At 30.8% G+C, this 26,209-nt stretch overlaps 1 protein-coding gene across 2 annotated transcripts; it reads right to left on the minus strand.

Annotated features, from left to right (window-relative positions):
- Window positions 1-456: 456 nt before the first annotated feature.
- Window positions 457-25,639, minus strand: LOC139089754 (E3 ubiquitin-protein ligase znrf2). Of its 2 annotated transcripts, XM_070639354.1 has the most exons (5): window positions 24,892-25,636; window positions 24,580-24,717; window positions 8,206-8,301; window positions 8,034-8,139; window positions 457-6,807 (listed from the first exon to the last, which is right to left on the minus strand). In XM_070639354.1, the coding sequence occupies exons 1-5, from the start codon at window positions 25,058-25,060 to the stop codon at window positions 6,750-6,752; spliced, it is 567 nt and encodes a 188-aa protein (XP_070495455.1). In that variant the 5' UTR covers window positions 25,061-25,636; the 3' UTR covers window positions 457-6,749. The 2 variants fall into 2 exon arrangements, with proteins under 2 accessions (XP_070495455.1, XP_070495454.1); XM_070639353.1 differs by having other exon boundaries at window positions 24,580-25,639.
- Window positions 25,640-26,209: the final 570 nt, after the last annotated feature.

Genomic DNA, 26,209 nt, shown 5'->3' on the forward strand with positions numbered 1-26,209 from the left:
GAAAAAATTGTTCTAGTTTTTATTTGTTATTCTTGTTGAGTATAATTCAAGGAATTTTAGATAGATGGTGAGTTCATTAGATGCAAAAATGAGAATTTAGCAGCTGTTTGCTCTAGAGAACACAATATAGTAAGGTTTAGTGTCTAGAGAATGGCTTAGGAATTCTTAGAGTGACATTAAGAAGTCACAACAACTTCAAAGTCCTTTAGAACTCAATAAGTATTCCTCAAGAATTCCTTTGTTTACTTTGATGCGTTTAGATTTTTCAAAAAATTTAAATTTCAAAATGATAAACAAAAGTTGAAATTTTAAAGTTTTTCCATACAATACGAAAGCTTAGAAGCTAGTTAAGAATGTCACAAGCTTTCGAAGCTTTTAATTTATAAATCCACAACTGAAAATTAATAAAATTTTGATTCCAAAAATTCAAACAAAAGGAAATAAAATCAAAAAGAATTTTCACTGATCCAATTTTCCATTTTATTTTTCATATATTTAATATTAATATTATTAACTATATACAAAAAAGTCAATTATCAATAGTGAATATTACTAACCTTCCAATACATTTAATGCTCATGGAAACGTTTCTTATTCAAATTAATTTTTTCACATTTTATCTCCAAATTTAATTTTAATCCTTAAATATTTTTCTTTCTGCTTGATTTTAAGCATTGCAAATTTATTTTTAATTTCTTTTTTTATTATACAGGAGATTCCTCAATCTTTTTTGTAGGATTTGAGTTTGACTTTAATTGGCAAAATTCATTGCTGTATAAAAAAATGTTTTTGTCTGTATAAAAAAGGTTCAGAATTGCAATTTTTATCCATTTTGATGGACATTAATGAAAATTTTCCATCTGCTAATGCATGTGACACTCTCATGACAGCACAGTATCAATTATTCCAATAATGCGATTAAATCTGCCTCGTTTTTGTTTATTATTATTTAGCAACATACAAAGTTGTCGTTCGTCAATGACGTCCATCAATTATAATTGTTTTTTGGACTTCCTTTGCTACTTTATAGCTTCCTAACCTCAAAAATGATCAACGTCATGAACAAACGAACCCAAAAATTATCCAAACTGTATAAAATTGTGCATCTCATAAAGAGTCATCTCACATATTCGATTATATCCAAAAATTGAGGTCTCCTGATCGTTTATTAGTTAGTTATTACAATTTTCTTTATTATCATAGACACAATAATGTTTTTATTTAATTTTTTCATTTATTTTATTTATAAATCACATATTTTTATCAGTTTCATTTTAACTTTTTTTTAGATTTTTCCATATTTCGATTCTTTAATCATCCAATTTTATAAATGACTTGATTGTGATGATTTTTTGTCTAAAAGGAGGTTTGCATGATGTTTTAGATGTGATGGTATAAATTTTTGGAGAATTGAGTTAAATTTTTGGTAAAATTGATGAATTTAAATGGAAAAATTGCAGAAAAAGCTCATAAAATTCAATGAATTTGAATAAATTTTTAGCGCATTTTTGAAATTTTTTTCAAAAAGGTAGCTTAATAAGACACTTTGTTCGGTCGGCTGCCAATAAAAACTTTTAATCTAGACATCGTAGAAAGCTCGGAATGGTTTTAAAAGATCAGTTCCATAAAGTTATTGGCGCATCGGGCATTTAAAAGTTTCAAATCAACGCATAAATGCTATAATTAACAATTTTTCATTTTCATAAACAAAAACAACAACAACACGTTTTTTCATTGTTTTACAGTGTTGTTCAATGTTATTCGATGTTTTAACAGTGTTTACTGAACAATGTTTGAATTTTTTTGACCGTTATGAGATTTGAATTATGAAAATCCGTTAAATAATGAAGTTCTTAAATTTGTGGAAGTTATATATTGAACTTGCTTTTTAGGTCTACATGTGACCTGGATCTTACTGGATCTTGTGTTTTAGGTCTGGAAGTGACCTGGATCTTGGTTTTTAGGTCTGGAAGTTACCTGGATCTTACTGGATCTTGACTTTAATATCTGAAAGTGAACTGGATCCTCCCTTATCTCGTTTTGTGGGCCGGGAAGTAAACTGGATCCTACTGGATCTCGTTTCGTGGTCTAGAAAGTGACCAGATTCCTACTGGATCTTGTTTTTGAGGTCTGGAAGTGACTTATTAATCAATTGCTGATCGCTGGGACAAAAATGCGCTTAAGTCCCTCGATCAATAACACGAGGACTTTTGTAATTTTTTAACAGTAAAATGAAATTTGAATTAATTTTAGAGCAAACGCGGAAAAAATTCGTTAAAAATTCAAAAAAGATTCAGTCGTTAAAAATTCTTTAGGAAATCAAATAAAATTAAAGCGTCGATTTTCGTTAAAAATTCAAATAAATTTTGGCCGTTGAAAATTGTTCTAAAACTTAATCGTTATAAATTCAAATAAAATACAACCGTTACAATTTCAAATAGTCGATGATTCTTTCAAAAATTCAATCACAATTCATAGACATGGTAACAAAGTTAAATCATCAAAGTAACCCAATCCTAGATTCAATATCCAAAACAACTCCATAGTAATTTATATAATCACATCTAATTCATCATGCATTTATGGATGATAAGAAATCAAATCATGGACAAAGTAAGCGAGACAAAAATCAATTTTTTTTTATCCGAGATTATTTGATATTTGACCCATTCATCAATGAGTTTGTAATCATTCCATGACTTCTTTTCACATTCATTGTCCTTAAACTATAAATTTACTTGAAACCTAAGATTATGTATTTTTGCTCGTATTTTTTTATGCTTGATTTTTTTATTTGGGCTTTCACTTCCTCTCCTTTATATTTCCTTCCAGTTTCTCTTTTGCTTCATATATTGTTTATTTATATGTACAGAGACATTTTCTATACTTTATTGTATGATATTATTTGTTCATTTTTATCGAAAAAAATGGTACTCGCATGAATCATATAAGAGATACAGGATATACATTTTGAAGTTTATGATAAAGTGAGACAAGATCCCAAGGAAATAATAATAATAAAAAGGATGAAAGCCATATGAAAAAAGGGAGAAAATCATTATTTACAAAAGGAACACAACAATATAAGAAATGTAATAGCAAGTTTATGGCATCTCTAAATTTCTTTGTATGAATTTCTTTCTTATTATGTTCATTTTTTAAGTCTTCGTCCCTCTAGAGGAAGATGAAAAATCCATTATTAGATTATTGTGTGCAAAATTTGTTAATGAAATTTCTGGGAAAATGCGATTAAGGCAGAGAGAAATTATAATCCTAATAAGATAAGGAAGTGATGAATTGTGGAAAATTAAGAGTGAGGTGTTTGACGTGACTCGATTATAAAGGTGGCGGTGAAGGTATGAACTTTGATACTGGTACGTAGCAACACTATGTCGCGAACACGTTTCCATAGCGATCACGTTGTACTGTTCGGGTTAGTTGATAGCCAGGGCTGCACGTTATGGTAAACCGAATATCTTGCACATACTATTTGGCATTTTGCCGTAAACATGGTGACTTATCGATGATCTAATAACTATGTCACTGTATCTACGATATATTACGTCAATCGAAATATGATTCAGTCAGAATCATAGGCTGTAACTACTCAGTAACAAGTGTCTGATTTACAACCTTATTCAATATCAAATATACCAGAGGAATTTGGTTGTAAGCTTAAAAAGCAGGTGTAAATCCAGATTCAGAATTTTGATGCAACGCTTGCTGCCTGGCTAGCTTTATTATCAGCTGATTAGTAATGATGTTAATAATTAGAACAGCTGACCCAAGCAACATTAGGACATCATCTTGCCTTTGGCACGCTAGCTAGGCACGGTAGCTTAGGCACGCAGGCTATAGTGTTGCCCTAGCAAACCAGTTGTACTGCTCGGGATGTACCTCATTTCTATTTGTCACAAATAATTCAAACACTCCAAATATTCGAAGAACTAAGCAGTTCCTTCACTAAAATTTCACATTCCTTTATAAGACACACAACATCCATTCAAAGTAAACGAAGATGAATGATCAACCTTATAAATGAATGAATTTTCAGGTCTATGACTCTAGAGACGAGATAAATGAACATAATAATGAGTCTAGTACGCATCACAGTCAGAAACTAATATTTAGTGCAAATATTTCCTTTGTGATGCATCAGCGATGAGCAATTAAATGGAATTAATTCAAACTTTTGTTCCATTTTTCCTACAAAAAGCAAAATTTTTTCGTGTATTTTAATTTTCGTTTATTACAATTTCAATTTTTTATGTTACAGTCTTGGTTCCTTTTTACTTTGTTTTCATTTTTTTTACTAAAATTTTAAATGTTTTTCTTAACCTCAAAGCGTCCAAAAACAAACGAATAAAGCCCTTCCAAAGATGAAAAAAATTAATTAAATTTTTTTATGGCCATTTCTAAAGTAGTTTCACTAAAAATGCTGTCAAGGCGATATTTTTTTGGAGATTTTGTTTCTACAACCTGAATATGACTATTTAATGGTGCGACACTTCCCTTGACTGGTTTTTCCATTCAGTTACTCTTTCAACAAAACTTTATAGAGATGAAGAAATGACGAGAAAAGTTTGGGGGGTCTGTTCACTTATTACGTAACACTCTTTAGGGGGAGGAATCATTTTGAGGTTTGGGAGGGATGGTTGAGGATTAGGAGAAGAAGAGCTATGGGTTGGGGGAGGAGTAGTCAGGAGGACCATTAGGGGCACGGACCCCTTCACCTAGAACTGGTTACGTAATAAGTGAACTGACCCCATTCAGGAAATTTTTTTAGCATTTTTCTAGCCGTTCTACAAATATTTTCATCATTTTTTTATGAGGAGATTCTTAGAATCAATACAAATCTTTTTTTTTATTAATTTTCTTACTTTTTTCACATCATGTCCATCATGAATCGTGTGACATGTGGACCTAAATTATAACGAAAATTTTACATCATTTCACATTTATTTTAATAATTTTTTTAATTAATTTTTAAATTAAATTTGTTTATCTAATCAATGACTTTTTATTCCTTAATTTCTTGTTCCTTTACCATTTGAGTTACATTTGATGATCTGGCATTAAAATGTGTCCTTGGCTTTTTGAATTAATCTTCAAAATTAATTCGAGCGGTTCCTTGTAGTCGTTCCTTCTGAAGTGACTCGTAAAGGACTTGACTGAAGGAACTTGCTGAGTGCTTTGTTTATGTACCGACGGGTCTGAATTATTATAGTGAGAGTCCTTTAAGCTCGGAATGGCTTTAAGTACAGAAACTAAAGATTAAGCCTTTAAGGCAGTGGATTTGCTTTATGGCAATGGTATCAACCTGTATCCAAAGTGTGCCATGAAAAATAAAAAGTAGCTCGTTACTGCTTTAATATGTGGAGTCAAAGGCAGACTTTCAGTTGGGATGACTGATTCCTAGGGTTTAATCCTGATTATTTCATATTTCCTACGGATATGAACTCAAAAATTTCCAAGACTAAAACTCAAATCATGACAAGATTCAAATGGAAATTTCCTTACATCACATCTAACACATCTGATTTTTCAACAAGCCATTACTCTCATTATTGTGATTCACGTCTAAGTAAATAAAGGAAACTTTTTTTTCTATAGATCCATGACTTTGTCAAATTTATCTAAATCATTATCGGATGTAAACTATTTGAGCAAATAAAATATTTCAGTACGTATCCAGACATCGCACTTTATCGGATGATCTGGCAAGTCTTAAAGCTATTCATATGATTTTTCATCGTAACTATTGACATGATTATTATATCCGACGTCTGTAAATTATAATGTAAGTAAGGGTATTCAGTGATGAGTCATTCAAGGAAGTCTGAAAAATCCAGATCTAAAATAAATCAGGAATGTTGTGTACTTTGAGTTCTAGGACAGTTGTATAGAGATGGTGAAGATTTTTCCCAGGCAAATCACTTCCTGACTGACAGGGTTGATGTCTTGGAAATTGGTTAATTTCCATGGCACACTTTGATGATAAGCATTGACCAAAACAGCACAATGCAAAACAGCACCTGTGCCGCTGCACACAGGTTGTCCACTACTGGCTAATTCCATAAGCTATGCTTTAACAGGTTCAACCTTAATCATCTCATCTTACTTAGATACATAGTCTTAACTAATGTCTAACTGCTCTCTAAATTGCATTAGATAGATCCAGAATGATTGATTATTCAAGTTATGACTCCAATCAGCAGTCATTGGCAGTCACAAGCATTAATTGGAAAATAATTTTCTATTTTGATACCAGAACATCAGATGTAATCGCAAATGGCAAGGATTATATATTATCGATTGAGATCGATAATGTTCAAAAAAGTAAAATTTCGTGGATGTCAAGTAAGACTTTATATATTTTTTTAATTATAGCACTTTTCAAATACTCTCATTTCTACTGACCTTCTCGATTCAATTCATCTTCATCATGTAATTTTGGTATATGTAACAATTTAATTTTATGACTTTCAGTTTTTCTTTTTGTTTTTGTTTCTTATTTCCTTACCCATAATTTAATTATATTATTTTCTCAGTATGTAAAAATGTATAATTAATTTATTTATTAATTAATGGTATTTTTTACTTCTTTTTTTTACTCATATTAATTATTAATTATATTATCATTAGTTTTTTTTTCTTGTTTTATTATCTAAAAAAGGAGTTTAACCTTGCGTTGTGAATAATTAATAGTCAACATCATTTTTACTATAGCAAAAATTGAAGGGTATCTACTAGTCAGATGGGTGCTCAGGGCACGATCGATTTACTTCAAACCATTTGTCGATGCATCTAAAATTGAAAAATAAAAATTAAAATAAATTATAAGGTTACTAAGATTAAGTCCAACTCTTCTAAGGTTACTAGATCAGTAAGTAACTAGATCAGGGGGAGAAGGGTTTGAATTTCTTCACTATACCCTTTAGAAAATTGAAAAATTTGGTCCATAAGAGGAGCGGGTGTGGGATGGAGTTGACTCCTGTAACCCTTCCTGAATACACCACTGCTTGTGACGCATAACCTAACAGATGAGTATGCGACCTTGATCAACATGATTGAGTATTCTAATGAGTACGCTCCTGGTCTGTTCTAAGAGTTCCCAATGCCAAAACCAGAACCAAGACTTTCCGGAAACGTTCGATCTCGGTTTCTACAATTTGACTTCAAGAACCTCTAGATGCCAACCCTTAATGCCACAAGAACTTTTCAACTTATTTAAAATCAAAATAACTTCCACAAAACTTAAAATTGATCATGACATAAACACAACAACAGCAACAAGCTCTACCCTTAAAGTTCAATTTAAAACACATTAATATTGATGCATAAAACGTGTTGCAGGTGATTTGATTCTTTCGTATCCTAAATTATTCATGAGAGAAAGTGATTTGAAAAAAAAAAAAAATTCAGGACTAATTTTGCTGTGGGAAATTCTTTTTTTTTTCTCAAGACAATTTAATTCTCATTAGACCTTAAAATTTTTGAAAAGTTTTCATGTGTGGTATACTGACTGCTTGACACGAACTATGGAAGTTATTCATAGTCTTGAGTTTTGTAAGTTTATTGCTGTTTTATTGATAAGGTTGAGCAATGAAAGCATTTATTTGACTAAAGTAGACATGAATATCGTTATAGCTAGACGTCGACTAGTCATGCTGTATTCTTGTCGACTTGGTTGACGTATGGAAATCATATGAAGAACTAGAAGTCGAGTAGAATTTTCATATGCAGATTAGCCGACTTCAGTCAAACATTTCATGCGAATCCCAAGTCGGTTTCAAGTTCTGTATCGAAATATACATGAATATTGGGTTAGAGCTTTGTGTCGACTACGTTGACTACATGTCTTACATTCCCAATTCCCATCTAAATCATTGACTCATCAAAAAAATTCCACCATATAATTAGCACATCCAGAAGAGTTGGACTTAGTCACACCAAAAATTAATCAATGTCTTCATAATAAATGTCCAAATTAGGAACAGTAGAACTGTCCATAGAATCAAATCATTACTTACCCTTTATGATAAATACATAAGCATGGCAATCGAGCGATTACATCACCGGATTTTAAATCCTCTAAGCAAATCACACATTCACCTTTCGGATCGTTCAGTACATCCTCTGTAGAATTTTCGTGAATTATTAATGAGTATGGAATTTGCATTTGGATCGATATTAATGACTTACCATTGTATGACAATCGTGGTTTCGTTAGGCACATCACTATATGACATTCGATATCATCTGGTAATATAAATTTGCTGCATACTGGGCATTTAAACCCTGAAATAAGGAAAAAGAATTTTGTGGTCAATAAAATTTCAAAGACTTAATGATGTTAAGTAAATACGGCATGTGAATTACTATAATTTTCCATGCATGAGATCCAGTCATTCAATATTCATTCCACTTAATTATAATAGATTCGTTCTTCAGTCACATTCAGTAAAAATATTCGATTATGCTGTATAAAATTCAACAAATCATTTATAGCACCCCTTTTGGCTATTGGCCATATCCAAAACTTCTGACTAGAAATTAAATTAAATATTTACTTTTCATTATTTCGGGCAAATTATAGGCTGAATTTGAGTCATTAATTTTGTAACTTAATATGATGATAACATCGATAGTAATTTCCATTATGCCATGGCTTATACTATAAGAGGGTCAGTTAAGGAAATGGAAATAAGAACAAAAGTGCTTTTGACCTATGCCAAGCTGAAGGAAAAGAAAAATAAATTAAAGTCTAATCCAGAGTTATCCAAACTGTGGTCCGCGACACAATTGTGCCGCCATGAACAGCGTGTGGATTCGGTCGACACTTATAACCAACAGTTGTCGTGGCGCAAACAAGTTTGAGCAACACTGGATCTTTTTCTTTGATTTTACTTCTAATTTGATGAGATTTCTATGATTGCTGCTGTTAATGAACTAATTTAGATTTTTTTCTAGAGATTTCTCATTCATTGAATATTCATTCTAGCTGACTTTGCATCTCTGATGATTATTGATATTTTGTTTATTCAATGAAAAGTTCTGGGAAATTCATCTCTTGAGTATCTCTGTTTTTTTAATGGAATGTACACAAGAATGTGTTTAAGCTATGAAGAAAATGATGTGGGACTTTCTGCTTAATGTTATTTGGGACGAAACACAATTTTCTTTGGAATGTTTGTCGAGAATCTAGCAAATTTTTCATAACTTTGTTGTTGGATGGATGTTTGCATTAGTTTGATCAAATTTAGAGTAAGAAGTCTTTTTGATTGACAACAATAATGTCTAGACTCAGCAAGTTTTTAGGCTTAATATTCATGTTTTCTTCTGTTATCAGATTTAATTTTGGTTCCATTAGAATTGGGAAAATTTGACTTTTTGAAATCTTTGTTTACAAACAATCCAAATTGAAATTCTATAAGATCTTAAAATTTTAAGGTAATCAAGTCTTAATTATCGTCAGTAATTTGATAATTCTACGATAAATAGCTTCAATATTGAAACCTTAAAGATCCAGAGATGATAAAATGAGCTAAATTTCAAATTAAAGTTAAATATCGATTTAAAGGTATTTTAGTCCAAACATCCGAATAAAACTATTCAATTAGGATATCTAAGTTCATATAAAAGTTATCAACTTCTTCTATTATCTTTAAACTTTATAACAATCATCAAAACTTTTTAAAATTTTAATGAGTCATTCCTAAATTAAATGATAACATCCAGTGAAGGTGCCGTAAACTAAATTATAATCATGCCAATTAAAATTCTTTCTTTTGATGATAAATTTCATGGAATTGCCAATCAAATTTGATAAGTAAATATTATTAAAATAATTAGTTTGCAGAACTAAGCAAGGATATACAGCATAATTAAAATATGCGTAGAGATCCTTGTTTATTCAATCAACTTTTCATAAGGCCCAAATTGATAATAATTAATGAGAAAATAATAAAATAGATCTTTTTCAATAAACAAAAGCTTTAAGCTCTATCCATTTTTCACAGCAATTGAGGAACAGGAAAGTAGAACGAAAGAAATTTATTGATGGTATTTCATATAATGAAATGTTCAAAATTTTTCGTCTACATACAAACTTTTTATTACCATCATTATTATAATCAGTAGGAATTGCCTTCAATGTCGGAAACTTCTCATCCATCTATTCAAATTTCCAGCCATTTCATTGGGAATATAAACATTTCATTACATTTGTCTGATGTATTCAAATTGAACAAAAGAGAAATTGTACAAAATGGTAAACGAAGTCAAGGGTAGCATCAATCAACACAAATGCCAGAAAAACGCGACCATATTCAAAATATATATCAAGAGAAAATTGGCGCATAGTAAATTTGAAGTATGTAGGCAAACTAAAATGGGCTAAAATGAAAGGAAGGAAGTTGAGAGAAAGGAATCTCAAAGAGTTGGTGGGATAATGGAACTACAGCGCATTTATTGTGGATTTAAACACGTAAACATATCTTGATAAGAGGCTTAAGATCCTGTGCTGAATTTATAATACGCTAACATTCCCGGAATTGACTAGAGGATGTAATCTTTGATAATATGGAAAGGGTATCTAGCTATCATCAAGTTTATAAGGGCAGGGGTTTATCCACAGTGCAAGAAAGTGAACAAGTCATACGGTTGACTAGCCGCAACCTATTCCTCTAGGTTTGGAGGTCCTTTAGTCAGTCCCGCAACCAGAGATTAGTACCATCAACATCGTCTAGAACCTCAACCCTTCTTAACCGTACAGATCAATTGCAATCCATAGCCTTCCTTACTATCAAAGCATCTACATCCAATCATATGAAATACATCCAGCTACATGAAATACATCCATATACTTAATATCCTTCAAAAATAATTTTCCAGCAACAAAATTTGTTAAGGCAGGATAAGAATTATCGGCAGTAAAACTTAAGTATATGGCAAGGTTACAACCGAGATTTGTAAATGTACATTTAGCCCATTTAGTCGCATTAGAAGTCAAAGTAATCAGATGTATTAAGTTTAATTCCTCCCACCCAGTCGTCATCAACTAATGCAAATTGCAAGCACAAGTATGGTGGAAAAAAGAGGTGAATTTCAATAAATGGAAATGAAATAATAACAAGCATCGCTCCATTATGTCAATATGAAGCAAGAAGTTGGTTAAGTGCAAGCAATTTTCTTGTTCTTTTTGCCATTCACATTACTTTTTTTTAGTAAAGCTCAGGGTATGCAACGTGATATGTTTAGCAAGTGTTTGTGTACACATTCAATTAGCGAATCTCTTTTTCATTCATGTGAGGCAGTATATGCTTTAGCATTAATATGTACGCGTAATAACTTTTATTCATTCTTTGTAATTTCGTAAAGCATCTAACCGGTTGTATAATGTAGGACACGAGAGCAGCTACAAAACCATAAGACACCTTCATTAAATATTAATTCATTTAATATTAAACGGATATGACTAAGTAAGTTTTGTTTACGAAAGAGAATCCAGATTGTATAAATTGAGATTTTTTTTTTGTTCTGTATAATTTGATGGACTATTGAGACTTGTGGGACGTAGATGTAATCGCGCTAAAGTTAATCGGAATAATCTGCATGTGAAATGTGACTTTGATGTTTGTACTACCGGAAAAATATTCCATAGAATTAATTTGGACTTGTGTACGGAGTATGATAAAGCCACGAGAACTCTTTAAATTTCCATAGAATCTTGAACTTCTTATTCCTTTGACGTTGAAAAGTTTGTCAAACTAGTTCTGTGGAACTGAGGTGTATGGAGGAATGGGAGGTTTGGTTAAGTTTGCAACAGATGTGATAAGGTAGCTAGATGATCAAGGACATTGAGTCAGGTAGCGTAAGGTAGCTTGGTGACCAAAGACACTGAGTCAGATGTGAAATGGTAGCAGTTACCCAAATTCACTGATCCAGATGCCTAGAGATCCAAGAAATCCTTCCCTTAATCCATCCCTGCTACAACATGCCATCATTGCGTCATGTCTTGTATAAACCGACTACTTTTTATTCAAACTCAGCCTCGTGGAAGTTAAAGCACATGTTTATTATTCCTTCATTCCTAATGTGATTGATTTGTTATTTATTTGCCTTTTGTGTGCTTTTGTAAGTCATATACACAGGATTTCAATCACGTATGGTCTTAGAATGTTGCGTCTATTATCATAATAACTTGTTACTTTGTGTGAGACTTTTGAGGTTTCACGTATTGCTTCTGGATCTTTTTAAATTGAAATTTTGAGGCTTATTTGATGTTTTTGTTCAATTTATGAATCTAATCTAGCTTCCAAATACGGAAGATCCATCCAAAGGGCAACATCGAGTTTAGCTAGCTAAAAACGAGTTGCACTCGCTCTCTGAATCTACTTTATTGAGTAAAAAACCAAATAACCTTAAAAACAGATAAAGCCATATAAACCGTAGTAATTCCTAACACAATATCATACCGTTTGAAAAAGGAAACGGACGAGTTGTCACATCTGATTTAAATCTGATAATTGAAACATTCAGTCAGATAAAAAAAAAGTTGTAAAGATAAATAAATATGATTTATTTCCATAAGCAGATTACTATGTAAGCATATCAAACATTTCGATGAAAATATAAACGACCGAAAAAAATAAAGTAATGGAAGCATCCCTGACACTGCTCACATGGGAAATCTGATTTCATTTTATTTTCACTTGAATTTGTCACTTTTTTATGTAAGCGACATGACGTAATGAACGCTGTAGGTTGATATAAAAAAAGAGATTGATAGATACAGCACACAAAAAAAGAGTACTTTGAGCATGTATATGAGTCACTGCTGAATTCCGCAATTATATTTCACATGACTTTCGTTGCTGCACGATAACATTTTTTTCATATAAATTGCAGTAATCTCTAATTAGATTGAATGTGACTGTGTCAACAATTTATTTTATTTCATACTTTTCGGTGGATATTCTGTTGTCATGAATAATCAATTTCCATTCCAATGAATGCGTTAAAAGAGACCGCAAGCTAAAAACTCTTGTTAATATGATAGGAAGTTCTGATAAAGTTTTTTGTCTTTGAAGTAATTCAGATGTGATTACGAAAATGGTCACAAATGTTAGGAAATTCCAACTTTTTTTGGGCAGATTATGAAATGACAATCAAAATTCCAGCAGTACGGATTGTGAGGTGAGCCAATGGATTCATTAAGAGATACTTTTTAAGGTTAAGTAAAGCTTAGAGAAGATTGCGCGCTGTATATTAGAGCTTATTCTGAATAATATAGAATTAGAGAACTAACGATGAATCAAGCTTGTAGCAAGGCTCTAGAAACATTGTCGCATGATGTAATTAATCAAAATTTTTGTTTACAAGAAGATCAAATTGAAAATTTAGTTTTTCAAGAATTTTGATACTAAAACAGGCTGAATAACTATCATATTATCGGTTTTTCTATGTTATATACCATCAAGTTTGAGAAAAAGAACATCCATCACTGTTTAAGTTAACAGAAATAACAAAATTCATCAATTAATATTCTTATCAACATTCAAATATTCTGTACTAAATTAAGATCCTGTACTAAAGTAAGAATCAACATTCTTTTTCAAGACAAACCAAAAGTAAACATCCAAATGAATCTAGAGTGTGGGAATTTACCCATTGGCAAACAAAAACTTCACACCATTGCTATTTTCATAATTAAAGTTCATCATCCCATGCCTGAAATTGTAAATATTTAATGCAGCTTGAGAAGAAAAGTTCTTTTTTTTGCGATAAAATGTGTACATTTGTACAAAATGACAATTTTCCATGGGGGATATTTTCATCGTACACAAAAAAATTTTCACATATTTACAAAGTAAAATGAGCCGGAAATATTCTCTTTTTTTTCATTCTGTTAGAACTGCCACCTCCTTTTTTTGTGAACGAGAAATGTTGGTGAACCATAAACGTCATTAGCAAAAGTTTTTCCTTTCGTATGAAAATTAGAATTGTCACTCGCTTCATTGTAGCTTAACATCTCTATCTGCATTCTCAGTTCTTCTTTATTTGCCTCATTTTCATCTTTTTATTTCAGGCTGTATCATGAATTTCAGTAAAAATGTCAAACTTATTTGACATTGTCAAATACATGAGGTTGAGGCAGACACAAAAATACAAGATTAGAAGTAATATGTGACTTTTTTTCTTTTCTCCCTTCATATTATCGACTCAAAGTGAAAAAGGTCACAGTGGGGTTGGTGGGAAGTGATGTCTTGGTTATGAGGTTAGGGATCGTCAACTGGATCTTGCTTACTGTATTGTGTTAGGCAGATGGACAGGAGCTATAGAAACCTAATTATCTTATCCAGTGGACATCACACCTTGGTAGTAAGTCTAGACGTACAGGTTGCCTACGACTGATCTAATCAACATCACTTATAGACGACCCCACAATGTGATGTAATGTGATACAGCCAGAACCAAAAACTGAGAAATAACTCGAGCAGCATCAAGTAAATATTATGAGTACAAAATAATAAACAATCGTGCATTTTGAACTTTAAATGATAACCTTTTGTTGAGGTATTTAATGGGCTGGACAGTAGTTACAATTTAAATGAACATAAGATGGAGCATTTTCGTTGGAATTCTCAACAAGTCTTGAAACATATACAATGAATAACAATTTCTTTGAGTCATTGCCTGAATATTTCATAAGCTTTATATAGCACAGTAATTAAGCACTTGTGGCGTTCTCAAAATGACGTAAATTTTCTTTAGGGACAATTAAAATGAAATGAAAATTTTAATCGATGAAATGCGTGAAATTTCAACTTTTAATGAATATTCAGTTCCATAAAGTTCTTAGGTGTTTACTATTGATATTATTTTAATTTAAATCAACCCTTTAAATAGTTTACAGTTCAGCATTTACACAGCAAAATAATCATTTCAGAATTAAGTAATCTTCCAGTGCCTTAAAGGCACTTGTTTGTGAAATTAGACATATATTATTATACACAAAATATGAGATTCATAATCCCATGTAATATCAATATTTGCCATAATAATAACATCTCAAAAAATGTATATACATAGATTGTGAATCATAACAACTGACTTTATAGCTCAAAAGTAAATAATCAATTGTTACGAAACAAAAGTCCAATAAAAACTATTTGATTCTCATTTTTAATCGGCAGTTTGATCAATAGAATCAATAAGATGTAGGTATTAAGCCGACAAAAACATTGAATTAAGTTACTTCCTTTACATAATAAACAATGTTGTCTTCTTATCTGTATATTTTAATTAATATTCATGTTATTATTATCAATGAATAGGCTAAATGTGAATTATTCATGGACACTGTTCGGCACTCAAGTACGCCATACATGAATGAAATTAGATTATTTTTAAAAATTTGCATATTATCGCGCCAAATTTCTTTGTAAACAGATTTTTAAGTCGAAATAGAATTTTGTAATTATTTAGTGATCCAAGCTGATTTATTTACTTTTATTGATGCTATTGGCTGTGCTCATACTTAAACATTACTTAACAATCAATCAAACAGTCAATAAACAACCAATTAATCCAAATTTAAAGGACAAAATCTTCAAGTGGAAATGTAAACAATGCTTTTCAAACACAAATTTTACTAAATTCAATTATACTTTACTCGGTTATTCATCCCAAACCAATCACACATACTGTCCTTTCCATCATTTAACTTTAATTGTCCACATCCTTCAACAACTATCCCCATTCATATCCAAACAAAAAGTTTTCTAATAAAACACACAAATCAGTTTTGCATCAACAGCAACAAATAGTAATCATATAGCAACCAATGCATTAACAACTGCAGTAACTCTATGAAAACAGTAGTCAATTACGATACTTGGCAGGTGATGGAAATGTGAAGGATGAACAAAAACTTTCTCATGTTTGAAATTTAATTCTATTCTTTTGCTACAAAGTTCTGTCATGCTTCCATTCGTTTCTTTCTAGGTGTATTCATAGTCGCAAAAAACTAAATGTAAAACTTTTACTTCTCTTCTTCATATTTAAAGTGAAGTAAAGTGATTTTTTAAGTGCTTTATTTCTTGAGGACATTGTATTTAATACAACATTTTGACTAAAACATTATGAATCTTCTCAATTAAGTAGCCAGGAGGATTCTTGTAGAACTGCTAGAAAAAAGTTCTACAATCTAAAGTTATCATGATATTAGATGAGAATTATTAATTTTTGAGGTTAGTTTCTAGAAAATTCGCTCTAAAATCCCCAAATGTCATTACTTACTGGTACTGAAAAACTTTCCTCGCAGAAATAAAAGGCGAAGTGGCAAAAGTTTGAAGCAACAAAGAAGAACAAGAAAGCAAAAAAAGGTTCGTCAAATGCTACAAAGCGATATACATTCAGTTCTTTGTGGTATCAAGGAAATTGAATGTACTTTGAAAATAAATTGTAAGCTTTATCAAGCAACAAGCGTGTCAGTTAATAAACTACGTTCATGACATATCATATCATATATTGATAAAGTTTATGGGTTTTTGGGTATTTTTTTTCCTTACTTGTGAGGAACAACTCACAACATCTCTTAAATGTTCTTATTCATTATCAATCAAAATGTGTAGAAGAAGTGATGATAATGATGATGTTTATACACTTACGTAACTAATTACTTTGTTGACTACTTAAAGTGCAATTAAATAGAAGAAGAATATTGATATAAGCAAATGGAATCAAATCAGACAGTAGATAAGGTTACAGAAATACTTAAAATCATGGGAAATGAAATCTGTTCAGAGGTTAAGGAACTTTTCTCTTTGACTTTGCATGATAATTTATTATCTGATGAAAGTTTAAAGAACTATCATAGCTATCAGTCGAGGTCGTAGACAATTCTTTGAGAATCTGAATAAGATGATGTTTACATTGTAAATATTTGAGTTCAATAAAGGATATAGTGCTTTAATAGCGCATCTGAGAATGATTTTATGGATGTAAAGTTGGAGTTTATGTCTCAAATACATCAAGAAGCTATACAAACTCTAGAGTTTGAGTATAAACTTAATTATTATATAAAGTTCTGAAATGTAAACAAATAATCCAAATAAGGGCAGACCTAGCTACAAAGAACTAAACTATACATACAAAGTTCATCTAATAAGCCACAATTTACATAGTACATTCATCAAATTTGCATTGAATTATAGAGCACCAAATACATTTTCATATAATCATTGAAAATATAAAAGATTCATGGCTCCACAGTTCATTGAATCACTTTTTATTATGGTAAGTAAAAAAATTAAAATTTTAATTATCGCACCGTAAAAAAATTCGTTTAAGAATTTAAAAACAACAATTTCCTTCATAACAAAACTCAGCTTAATTATGAAAAATTTTCTCTGTTTTGTTTCCCATAGAATAATAAATGATTCATGGGAAATGTTCATACATAATTCGGTTTGAGAAATTCGAATTCTCTTTGTTCTATACGCGAGTTAGAGACGGGAATTGGACACTTTTGAAAGTTATTTTACTGGATCTTTTCAAAATTTTACTGGATCTTTTCCAAAGTTTACTAGATCATTTTCAAATCTCACTGGATCTTTTGCAAATTGAACAAAATCCATCTAAATCTCATGTTAATCCAAAAACCTAGTTCCTAGATCCAAACTGCACTTCCTAGCACACCCAAAATCGCTTTATCACTATCATTCTTATTGGCATCCATCCTCAAAACCCATAAATTTCTTCCATAATTATCAGAAAACATGCTCTATTTATGATCAAAAGAATTTCATAAAAAACAAATTCAATTGAAGCAGAAAACTTTTCATCCATGCAATTGAAAGGAGAAGCACAAAAATTGTATTTGTTTATTTCTTTATCAAGCTTTCAAGTGCTTGTCATGAATAAGAAGAAGAGAAAAAAAATTCAGTTGAGAATATGGAAAAGAATTCTTTGTATAGCTCATATCAACAAGAATCTTTCATCAGCGCATTGCTTGTTGTTTTCATTGCATAGTTATGTTCCTTAATATTGTTATTATTTTATAGACAAGAAGTTATAAATTCTGTTCTTTGTTACAAGAATGAAAAAATGGAAATGGAATCATTTTGAACTTGAAATAAAGTCAGAGGAGGAACTTTGGTTGATTAGATAATGTTAATGCATTAATATTGACGTCAGCTCTGATAACTTGCAGTTAGTTATTGATAAAATGCAGAAAATTTAGAATTTTTAATTGAAAATTTTGAAAATTTCATTTTCTAACCACTTTAGAAGTCTTGGATCTTTATAATATCAAACTTTAACATAAATATCATCAACAGATCAATGTTATGGCAACAATAATGTCTGTTTTAAAATTAAATTTCATGAAAAACAAAAATCTTAATTTGGATTGTTTGCAAACAATGATTTCAAAATTTTTTTAATTTTTAGGATATGTAGCTTGAATAAAGTGAAAATTTTACATCTACAGCACTTCATCTACCTCAATTACATTTCCAAGTTCCATAAAAAAATTGGTATAATAAGATATTCAATATCCAAAGCTATATTTTAAAATTCAATTTTCCCTAAACTCAAATTTGTCCAAAACAACATCTAATTCCTTTATTTCCTCAAAGAAAAGAATGCACAAAGAAATATGTCAAAGTCGTTAGACAAACAGACGATTTTATTCAATTTATGCAGAAAAAAAACACAAAGAGAATTAAAGCTAGAACATGTTCTAAGTGCTCGTCTTATGGTTTCAACATTACATTATGTTTATATCTTTATTTTGATGTGCAATACCACGTCTATAAATATCATCAAATACGACATTCAACCAAATAAAATACGTGAATATTAAATAAATAAGCAAAAAACACAAAAAAACAAGTAAGATACGAAGGAAGTCTTTTTTATCTGCTTCGTACAAGTTCATGCTAAATATTTATCAACGCGCACATGTCTATATAATCATCGAACTTCCCCTCTAATCTCGATTAGCGATCAGACGATAATGAAAAATATTGTGTATCAAGAAATTTTCCAGAAAGGCAAGGAAATAATAATATTTTCGACGTATGAAGTAATTTATCGTTATCAGTGATAAGAGAATATTAAATGGGTAAACAGAAAAGTCATTCTTTGTAATTAAACAGGGCAAAAAATTGTGAAATTCATGTGATTTTGTGAAGACAAAAGGGACATATATATGTGAGAGGCAGTATCAGATCGATTGAACAAGATATCAGCTTGGACAAAGATTCGAAAAGGTTGCTTTTGCGTGAAAAATGAAAAAGTTTACTATGTCGATATTTCCAGTTTATCGGACAAAGCTTTTATTTGTTTAGAAAAATTTTGCAAGTCATTGTTAAAGCTGAAATTTTTTATGGAATTAGATATGGCTTCTAATCGTATATCTACACTATCGATTTAATAGTTTTAAGTTTCTATCTTATCAATTAATGCTTTCATTTCATTGATTTTGGAACTAAACTAATGTAAATGTTTGTCTTATTGTTGATCTTTTAATGTTAAACATCTACTAGTTTAATAATTTAAGAATCCAGTAACGTTAAATGAAAGTTAAGTTCAAAATTTAAATTTAAGATTATTTCAATGTTTTGGCAATTTGACAAAGTGAAAGAGGCGCTAACTTCTGGCGCTATCCGAGGACGACCGTCAATAACAATTGACCTGTACGACCAACAAAAAGACAAGTAACTTAACTCTACCTTTTCATACAGCTCAATAACCTAACAAAACTTTAAAATTGCACTTGACCTTTATTTGGCCTAGACAGCCCCTGTACCAAATTTTCATCTGATTTTGTTTTCAAACATTCAACCATAATATGAAATTCATGAGACTTATTTATATACAAGAAATTAGCAAGTCATAAAAAATTGCATCAAGAGAGAGAAAAAACCGGTTAATTAACATACAAATACATATTTCATCCGTATGTTGAATCAACTATAAGTTTGTATATCAACTTATCAAGAGGGATTGTTCACTTGTGACGTTATGGCTATGAGTTGAACGAATATTATGTTGTGTAACTCGTTTTACTGCCCGATACAAAATTGGGTAGGGGAAAATCAACTCATATTGAACAGGTTGATCACAGTCAACTCAAAAATCCACAAGAGTGACAGGAACAGCAAAGTCATGTCTCCGTTACGTGACAAGTGGACGACCCCGATAGAGAATTTTTATACTATTTTATTACGACTTTATATTCTCTTACCAAAGCTTTTAATAACCCTCGAAGCTGATGATGTCGAAGATAAATTTGATTCAGAATGATGATGATGATGATTATTATTATGATGGGTGCCTAATGTGAGACCCATGGCGTTTATCACTTTTTATTTTCACAAAATATAAAAAATATTATTCGTTCCTATATTTTGTTTGGCACGCAAGAAAGTTTCTCGTTTTTGATTTCACTTCACAAGGTTCACGACCACTGGAAATACTCGACAGCACTATTATGATTTGATTATTGCAAGATTGGCAAATGTTATTATAGTCATATGCATAAATGTGACTACTTTCTATATGAAGCAAATTGCTACGGCAATAAAACACAGCAGGTAATAGTTGTGGGAGAGAAAGAGAGACAGAATGAGGATCTCGTACGTAGAAACACAAAATTACGGCGGAAATAATAAGGAGTTTCTGCGCTCAATGATGATTATACTCCACCAGTCGGCACTAATAAAACAGAAAAATAAAGTTGTAGGAGGCAGAATAAAATGACAAAAATCAATGTGCCTTTGTACCTGAACTTGATATCACGACACTTTAATGGAAAATCGATTCTAATTGCTTTATAGGAATTTATTGAAGGGACATTTGATTAAATATTTATATCCCAGGTCTATATAGATACTGAACTTTGTGTTCTATGCTAATTTATTAATATTTTTAACATTAACTTTTCAGGCACGAGTAGCTAACTCTTTCTTATTGTTTGTTTATTTTTAAGAATCTATAGTCCCCGATAACACATTTGAGGCTTATCTCATTTGACACAAATTATAGCTTTGCTAAGCAAACGAAATAAAAAAGAGACTTTATATACATGTGTCTCATCCGACTCGACTCGACTTATAAAACTGAATGAATAGCACTCGTAAACAATAAATTTTTGTTCCTTATAATTGTAACTCGCTTTGCGGCTCAAGACTGACTGAGAATTTTTTTCTGTGCCGCAAAGGAACAGAAAAAAAACACACCGGGAGGCTATGAACAATTTTTTTTCTTCATCACCAACACACACACACACACGTGTGCATACATACTAGGGTTGGGCAAATTCGTATACGTATATATACGTATACAAATATACGTATATTTTATACGTATATATACGTATATGTATACGTATACAGATTTTTCAAAAAAATTTCCGTTACAAATCAAAAGCCATAAAAGTTGGTAATTATAACAATAATTTTAGTTACAAATTGAACAGCAATGAAATTGAAACTGTTATAATGTTGTGTTCCATACAAAATGTTATTAGAAAGCTTAAAATTGTCAAAAAGTAAAATTTCTAATTATTTACAAATGTTTTCCTTTTGTACTAAATTTTAGAACTAATAATTTGAATATTTTACGACCGTTAATAATTTAATTTTCGGTTCAAAATGTTTACAAAACCTTTAATTCCAACCCTGACTACATCACTATGTTTATTTTCATTATTTATCACAATTTAAGCTATTTGCGCCTTTTTTTTCTTTTGTTATATCCAGTCAATAAACACTTTTCTGTTATCTTGATGTTTTTCGTTGCAGATAAAGTCCAAATCGATACTGCGTAGATTGAGGAAAAAAAGTGTAACAAAATATTTTGCTGAACAAGAATTTGAAGCTTGAGTAAGGGCAAGGATCGAAAAATTTTGACATTTAGTGCATGCTCTGTTGACTTATGAGCTGTAACTAGGATTGGAATTTCAATGTTAAAGGAAGGGTGCTTGGTTCTAAATGTTATTTACATCAAACAGCTAATATAAATACACCATTTTTAAGAAGATGACCCTATGCAAATGAGACTATACAGCACTCCTTTTAATACATAATATAAACTGTCTTCTTATTCATAAAACAAAAACAATCAACAAATTTGGAATTGCACCCCCAAGTTTTTTTAGTACCCATTTTCGACACATTTTCATTTTCAATTTAGAATATTATGCTGCTTTTTTTCTGTTTCTATGCTGTATTACAATATGAACGCAACATGCAATTGATATATTATAATAGTCAAAGCAGAGATAATCAATTTAATGCTTCCAATATGCTCGTAACATTATTTATTAATGTACTTTTGAGAAAAAATAAATTAAATAATTATCTCAGCGTATGGACATTTTATAATTGACAGGTTATGAAACTTGCGTCAGGATCGAGAAGGGAATGAGTGGAACTGATTTATATAATCATGAATACATAAACGCACAAAGCGTTCCTTTTACAACAGCTTTTCATTATTTATTTTTATAAAAACTTTTTTAATTCTCGCCAAAAAGACCCTTTGGATCACTCAATTGAACCATGATGACGTAAAATAAAATACAAATGCCATAGTAAACTTATATTTTCTTTTTTTCGCTTTGTTTCACATTATTTCTTGATTTTTCATTGCGTGTGATGTAAATAATATTGAACGTATGCCATTACAGCTCGTGTACGGTATGATGATGGAAAAAGGTTCGCCATGAGTCCTTAGCATTCAATGGTTTCTTGACATTTTCATCTGTGTTTTTTGTGTATCGTCTATTCAAACGTCATCATTACATCAATATTTTTGTTCTGTATATCCATTTGTGCTGTTTATGTTCAATACCAATTATTACGTCGATATGTACGAATTATAAAATAATGGCATTTTCTGATTTATTTTGATCAACTTGCTAAGTTCAAATTAAAAATAGAGCCTGAGCATGTAAAGATAAAAATCAGTTCGGATCTCTTAGCTTGTATATACTTAGTTTATTGATCAATTCTCGTACATCTTTTGTAACTAATTATATCGTAAACTTATTTTTAGAATTTTACTGATGAATTAACTGATGTTCACGCATTTCACTTGGATGTAGGAAGTCAGAAAAAGTTCTTAAAACTTTCCCTTCTTCGTCAAAAAAATTCACAAGAATTATTCTGGATTAAGCAAGACTTCACATCAAAACAGTTTCACATTAAAACCCAAAGATGCGAAAAAATTAAATTAGGATGATTTTAAATCTGTTCAACCAGAACGGATATAGCGTAGGCAGGAGTAGATTATATCATTATAACATGGCTTGGTAATTCTGTGAAAATGATAAGTCATTTTTTTACAAGCTTTCCATAAAATGTATTGAAATTGATTTTTTTCTGATAGGTAATGACAATGGCAACAAAATGTTCTGCTAAATATGACTATTTTCGTCAATCAAATGATTATTAATAATTGAATAAACAGATATACAATGAAATTGCCTTCATTGTGGATAAAACATTAATGTAAACAAACGGATTTTCTTCTCTAAGGGGCAAAAACTATGTTGAATAAACTCCTTGTATTATTTGAGTAGTTGCAGACCCTTTTTGATTAAAAATCGAAGTTTTTGTAAAAATTACATTATTTGGAGTTTTTCTTCTTAATTTAACTAATTTATCGCTTTTATGAGTCACAGACAAGTGCAAACAATAAGAAATTAACACTAAATTTGTAGATTAAAAGAGGAAATCATCAAAAAATGTCGATAAACTCGAATAATCTCACAAAAAAGTATTAAAACAATTTTCACAGAAAAAACTATGAGTTCATCATGCAAAAACATCTAAATAAACAGTCATCAGAGAGAAAAAAGAAGCACACAAAAAAAGTATCAACTCCAATCTTCATCATTAAACAGCTTTAAAACATTCAAATTTGCAATAAAAAGAAGTACCTAAATGACAATAAAATGAGATATTCTTTTTTGTTGCTGCAAATTTTGTTCAATCTCATTAAATGATTCATTCACCTTTAAAGTAGCTTTAAGAAAGGGTATTTTGCGTCGCATTCAATCCCTTTTTATTCTCTCGAATGACTTTATTACTTTCAATCGTTAATTGTTTCCTCGCCAATGCCTCAAACACAATCGAAATGTACTCATCAAAAAATAATTGCGCTGATAAATGTCACTGCTTATAATAATAGAAGGAACACACAGAAACAAAAATGTATCTAGATATACTCATTATGTGAAACAAAGCAAGCGGCGAGAAAGGCCCAACTTGTCGATATGAAATTTTATTGGAAATAGTAGTCGATTCACAGGTCGTGAAGGAGTATGACATTATATTCACGTCATACACGGCTTTTTTAAAGTAAAAAAAGGAATAGAAACAGACGGAAAAAAGAATTGTGTCATGCATCCAGACACACTCATACAGACACATACACAAATTGAGTTCAATCAGTGGAGGTCGGGTATCAACACACAATTCATAAGATATTAAATAAATAAATAAAATTCTAAGGCAGTAACTGCATGTGTTGTTCTAAAAATAAACATGACAAACTCACCATTTAAGGACCAAATGTGAGAAGGCAATGATGTTGCTACGACCCGTCCGATACCAAGCGCATGCATTTGATTGTTTTCATCATGTGAATTGCTTTCCTCGGGACTGTTTGATGAGAGATCAAAGTGAGCACCAGCACCTACATTTGGAAAACCATTAACAACATCATATGGCTGTTGTTGAGTATTAACAATGTGATGATGATGAATGGAAGTGGAAAATGCATTTTGAGGATAATGATGGTGGTTATGATGATGATTTGAGGAAGAGGATGCTGTATGAATATCACTTAAGTCTTGTACGGCGGACATACTTCGTGCTCTTTGTCGTGAATCAGCTGATACGCCGTCTACACTATTAATAGCACGCAAAAAATTGAAACTCGTTGCATTATTACCAGCTGATACCACATCACTGCTCGATGAATTTGAAAATGTTCGGGGACTTTGATTTCCAGCAGCTGTACTTGCCTTAGCTCCCATTTTTCTCTCACTTTCTATTTATCACTTTTTCTCTTTCTTTTCTTTATATCTTATTATGATTATATTCTCACTCTAGATTCTCACTGCTTATTCCTTTCTTTTGTCTTGAATCAAACTTGAATTTTTCACTTCCTTTTTTTTATTTAATTAAATCACAATTTTTTCATATGACAAAAGAAAAACAAAAACAAGACACGAAAATTTTTCTATTTTTCTTATTAATCTTGGCTCTGATAGACTTTACACGATAGTGACTATATAATTAACTAAGCTGACTATTGACATAGACTGTTGTCATATTTATTAAACTTTTCTGTGCATTTATTTTAATCCATTTGGGAAACTTTTTTTCACTTTGCACAAAAAAAACTTTTTTTTTCTTTCTCGTCACAAAAATTGCAGATTTTATTTAATTTGAGACAATACAACGACACTTTATCATAAATTCTGCATTTTCCTTTGTATATTGTGCATTTCTGATAAATTTATCACATATTCAATCTCATATTCGAGGCAGATATTCGCATTAAATTTTTAATCTTTTTTAAAGTTTTTCACAGAATATTACCCAAATATAAAGTTTAAACTTGTAGACTTTCTCGTCGTCTCCAATAGAAAAAAATCTTCACTAGATCTCCGAAAATTCGGAATTTTTTTGAAACATCCGTTGGATGTGAAAATGAAAAATTTATAAAATTTCTTTAATTGCCTGTCAAATTTGAGATTTTCACAATTGCAAAATTTAAATAACTTTGAAAATTTTGTTGACAAATTCGAATGACATGCCTGCTATGATTTTTTTACTGGGTTAATATTTGAATTTATTCGAACTTGAAAGAGTTTAAAATTATTTTTGCCGTTATGATGATCAAGTTTTGGAACATTCTCGTAAATTTTCGCTTGATTAAAGTTGTTGCTGGGTGGCTTTGACATTGTATCGACTATGGGTTTTGGCAACTGCCTTAGGTAGCTGAGAGCTTACTACATTTGGCAACATAGCTTGATGGTGGTCGTTTTGAATCATTTTATTACAATTTTGCTTCTTCTCAGAAGTTTAGATCCTCAGATTCTTTTGTAGGAGTTTACAAGTAAAGGCACATCAACCGTAATTTCTATACACTGCCTAGACTCCTTCAGAGCAGTATAATA

This window comes from Chironomus tepperi, unplaced genomic scaffold (assembly GCF_022539635.2).
Source record: "Chironomus tepperi strain 1889 unplaced genomic scaffold, CSIRO-AGI_Ctep_v1 contig_196, whole genome shotgun sequence".
Taxonomy (NCBI): domain Eukaryota; kingdom Metazoa; phylum Arthropoda; class Insecta; order Diptera; family Chironomidae; genus Chironomus; species Chironomus tepperi.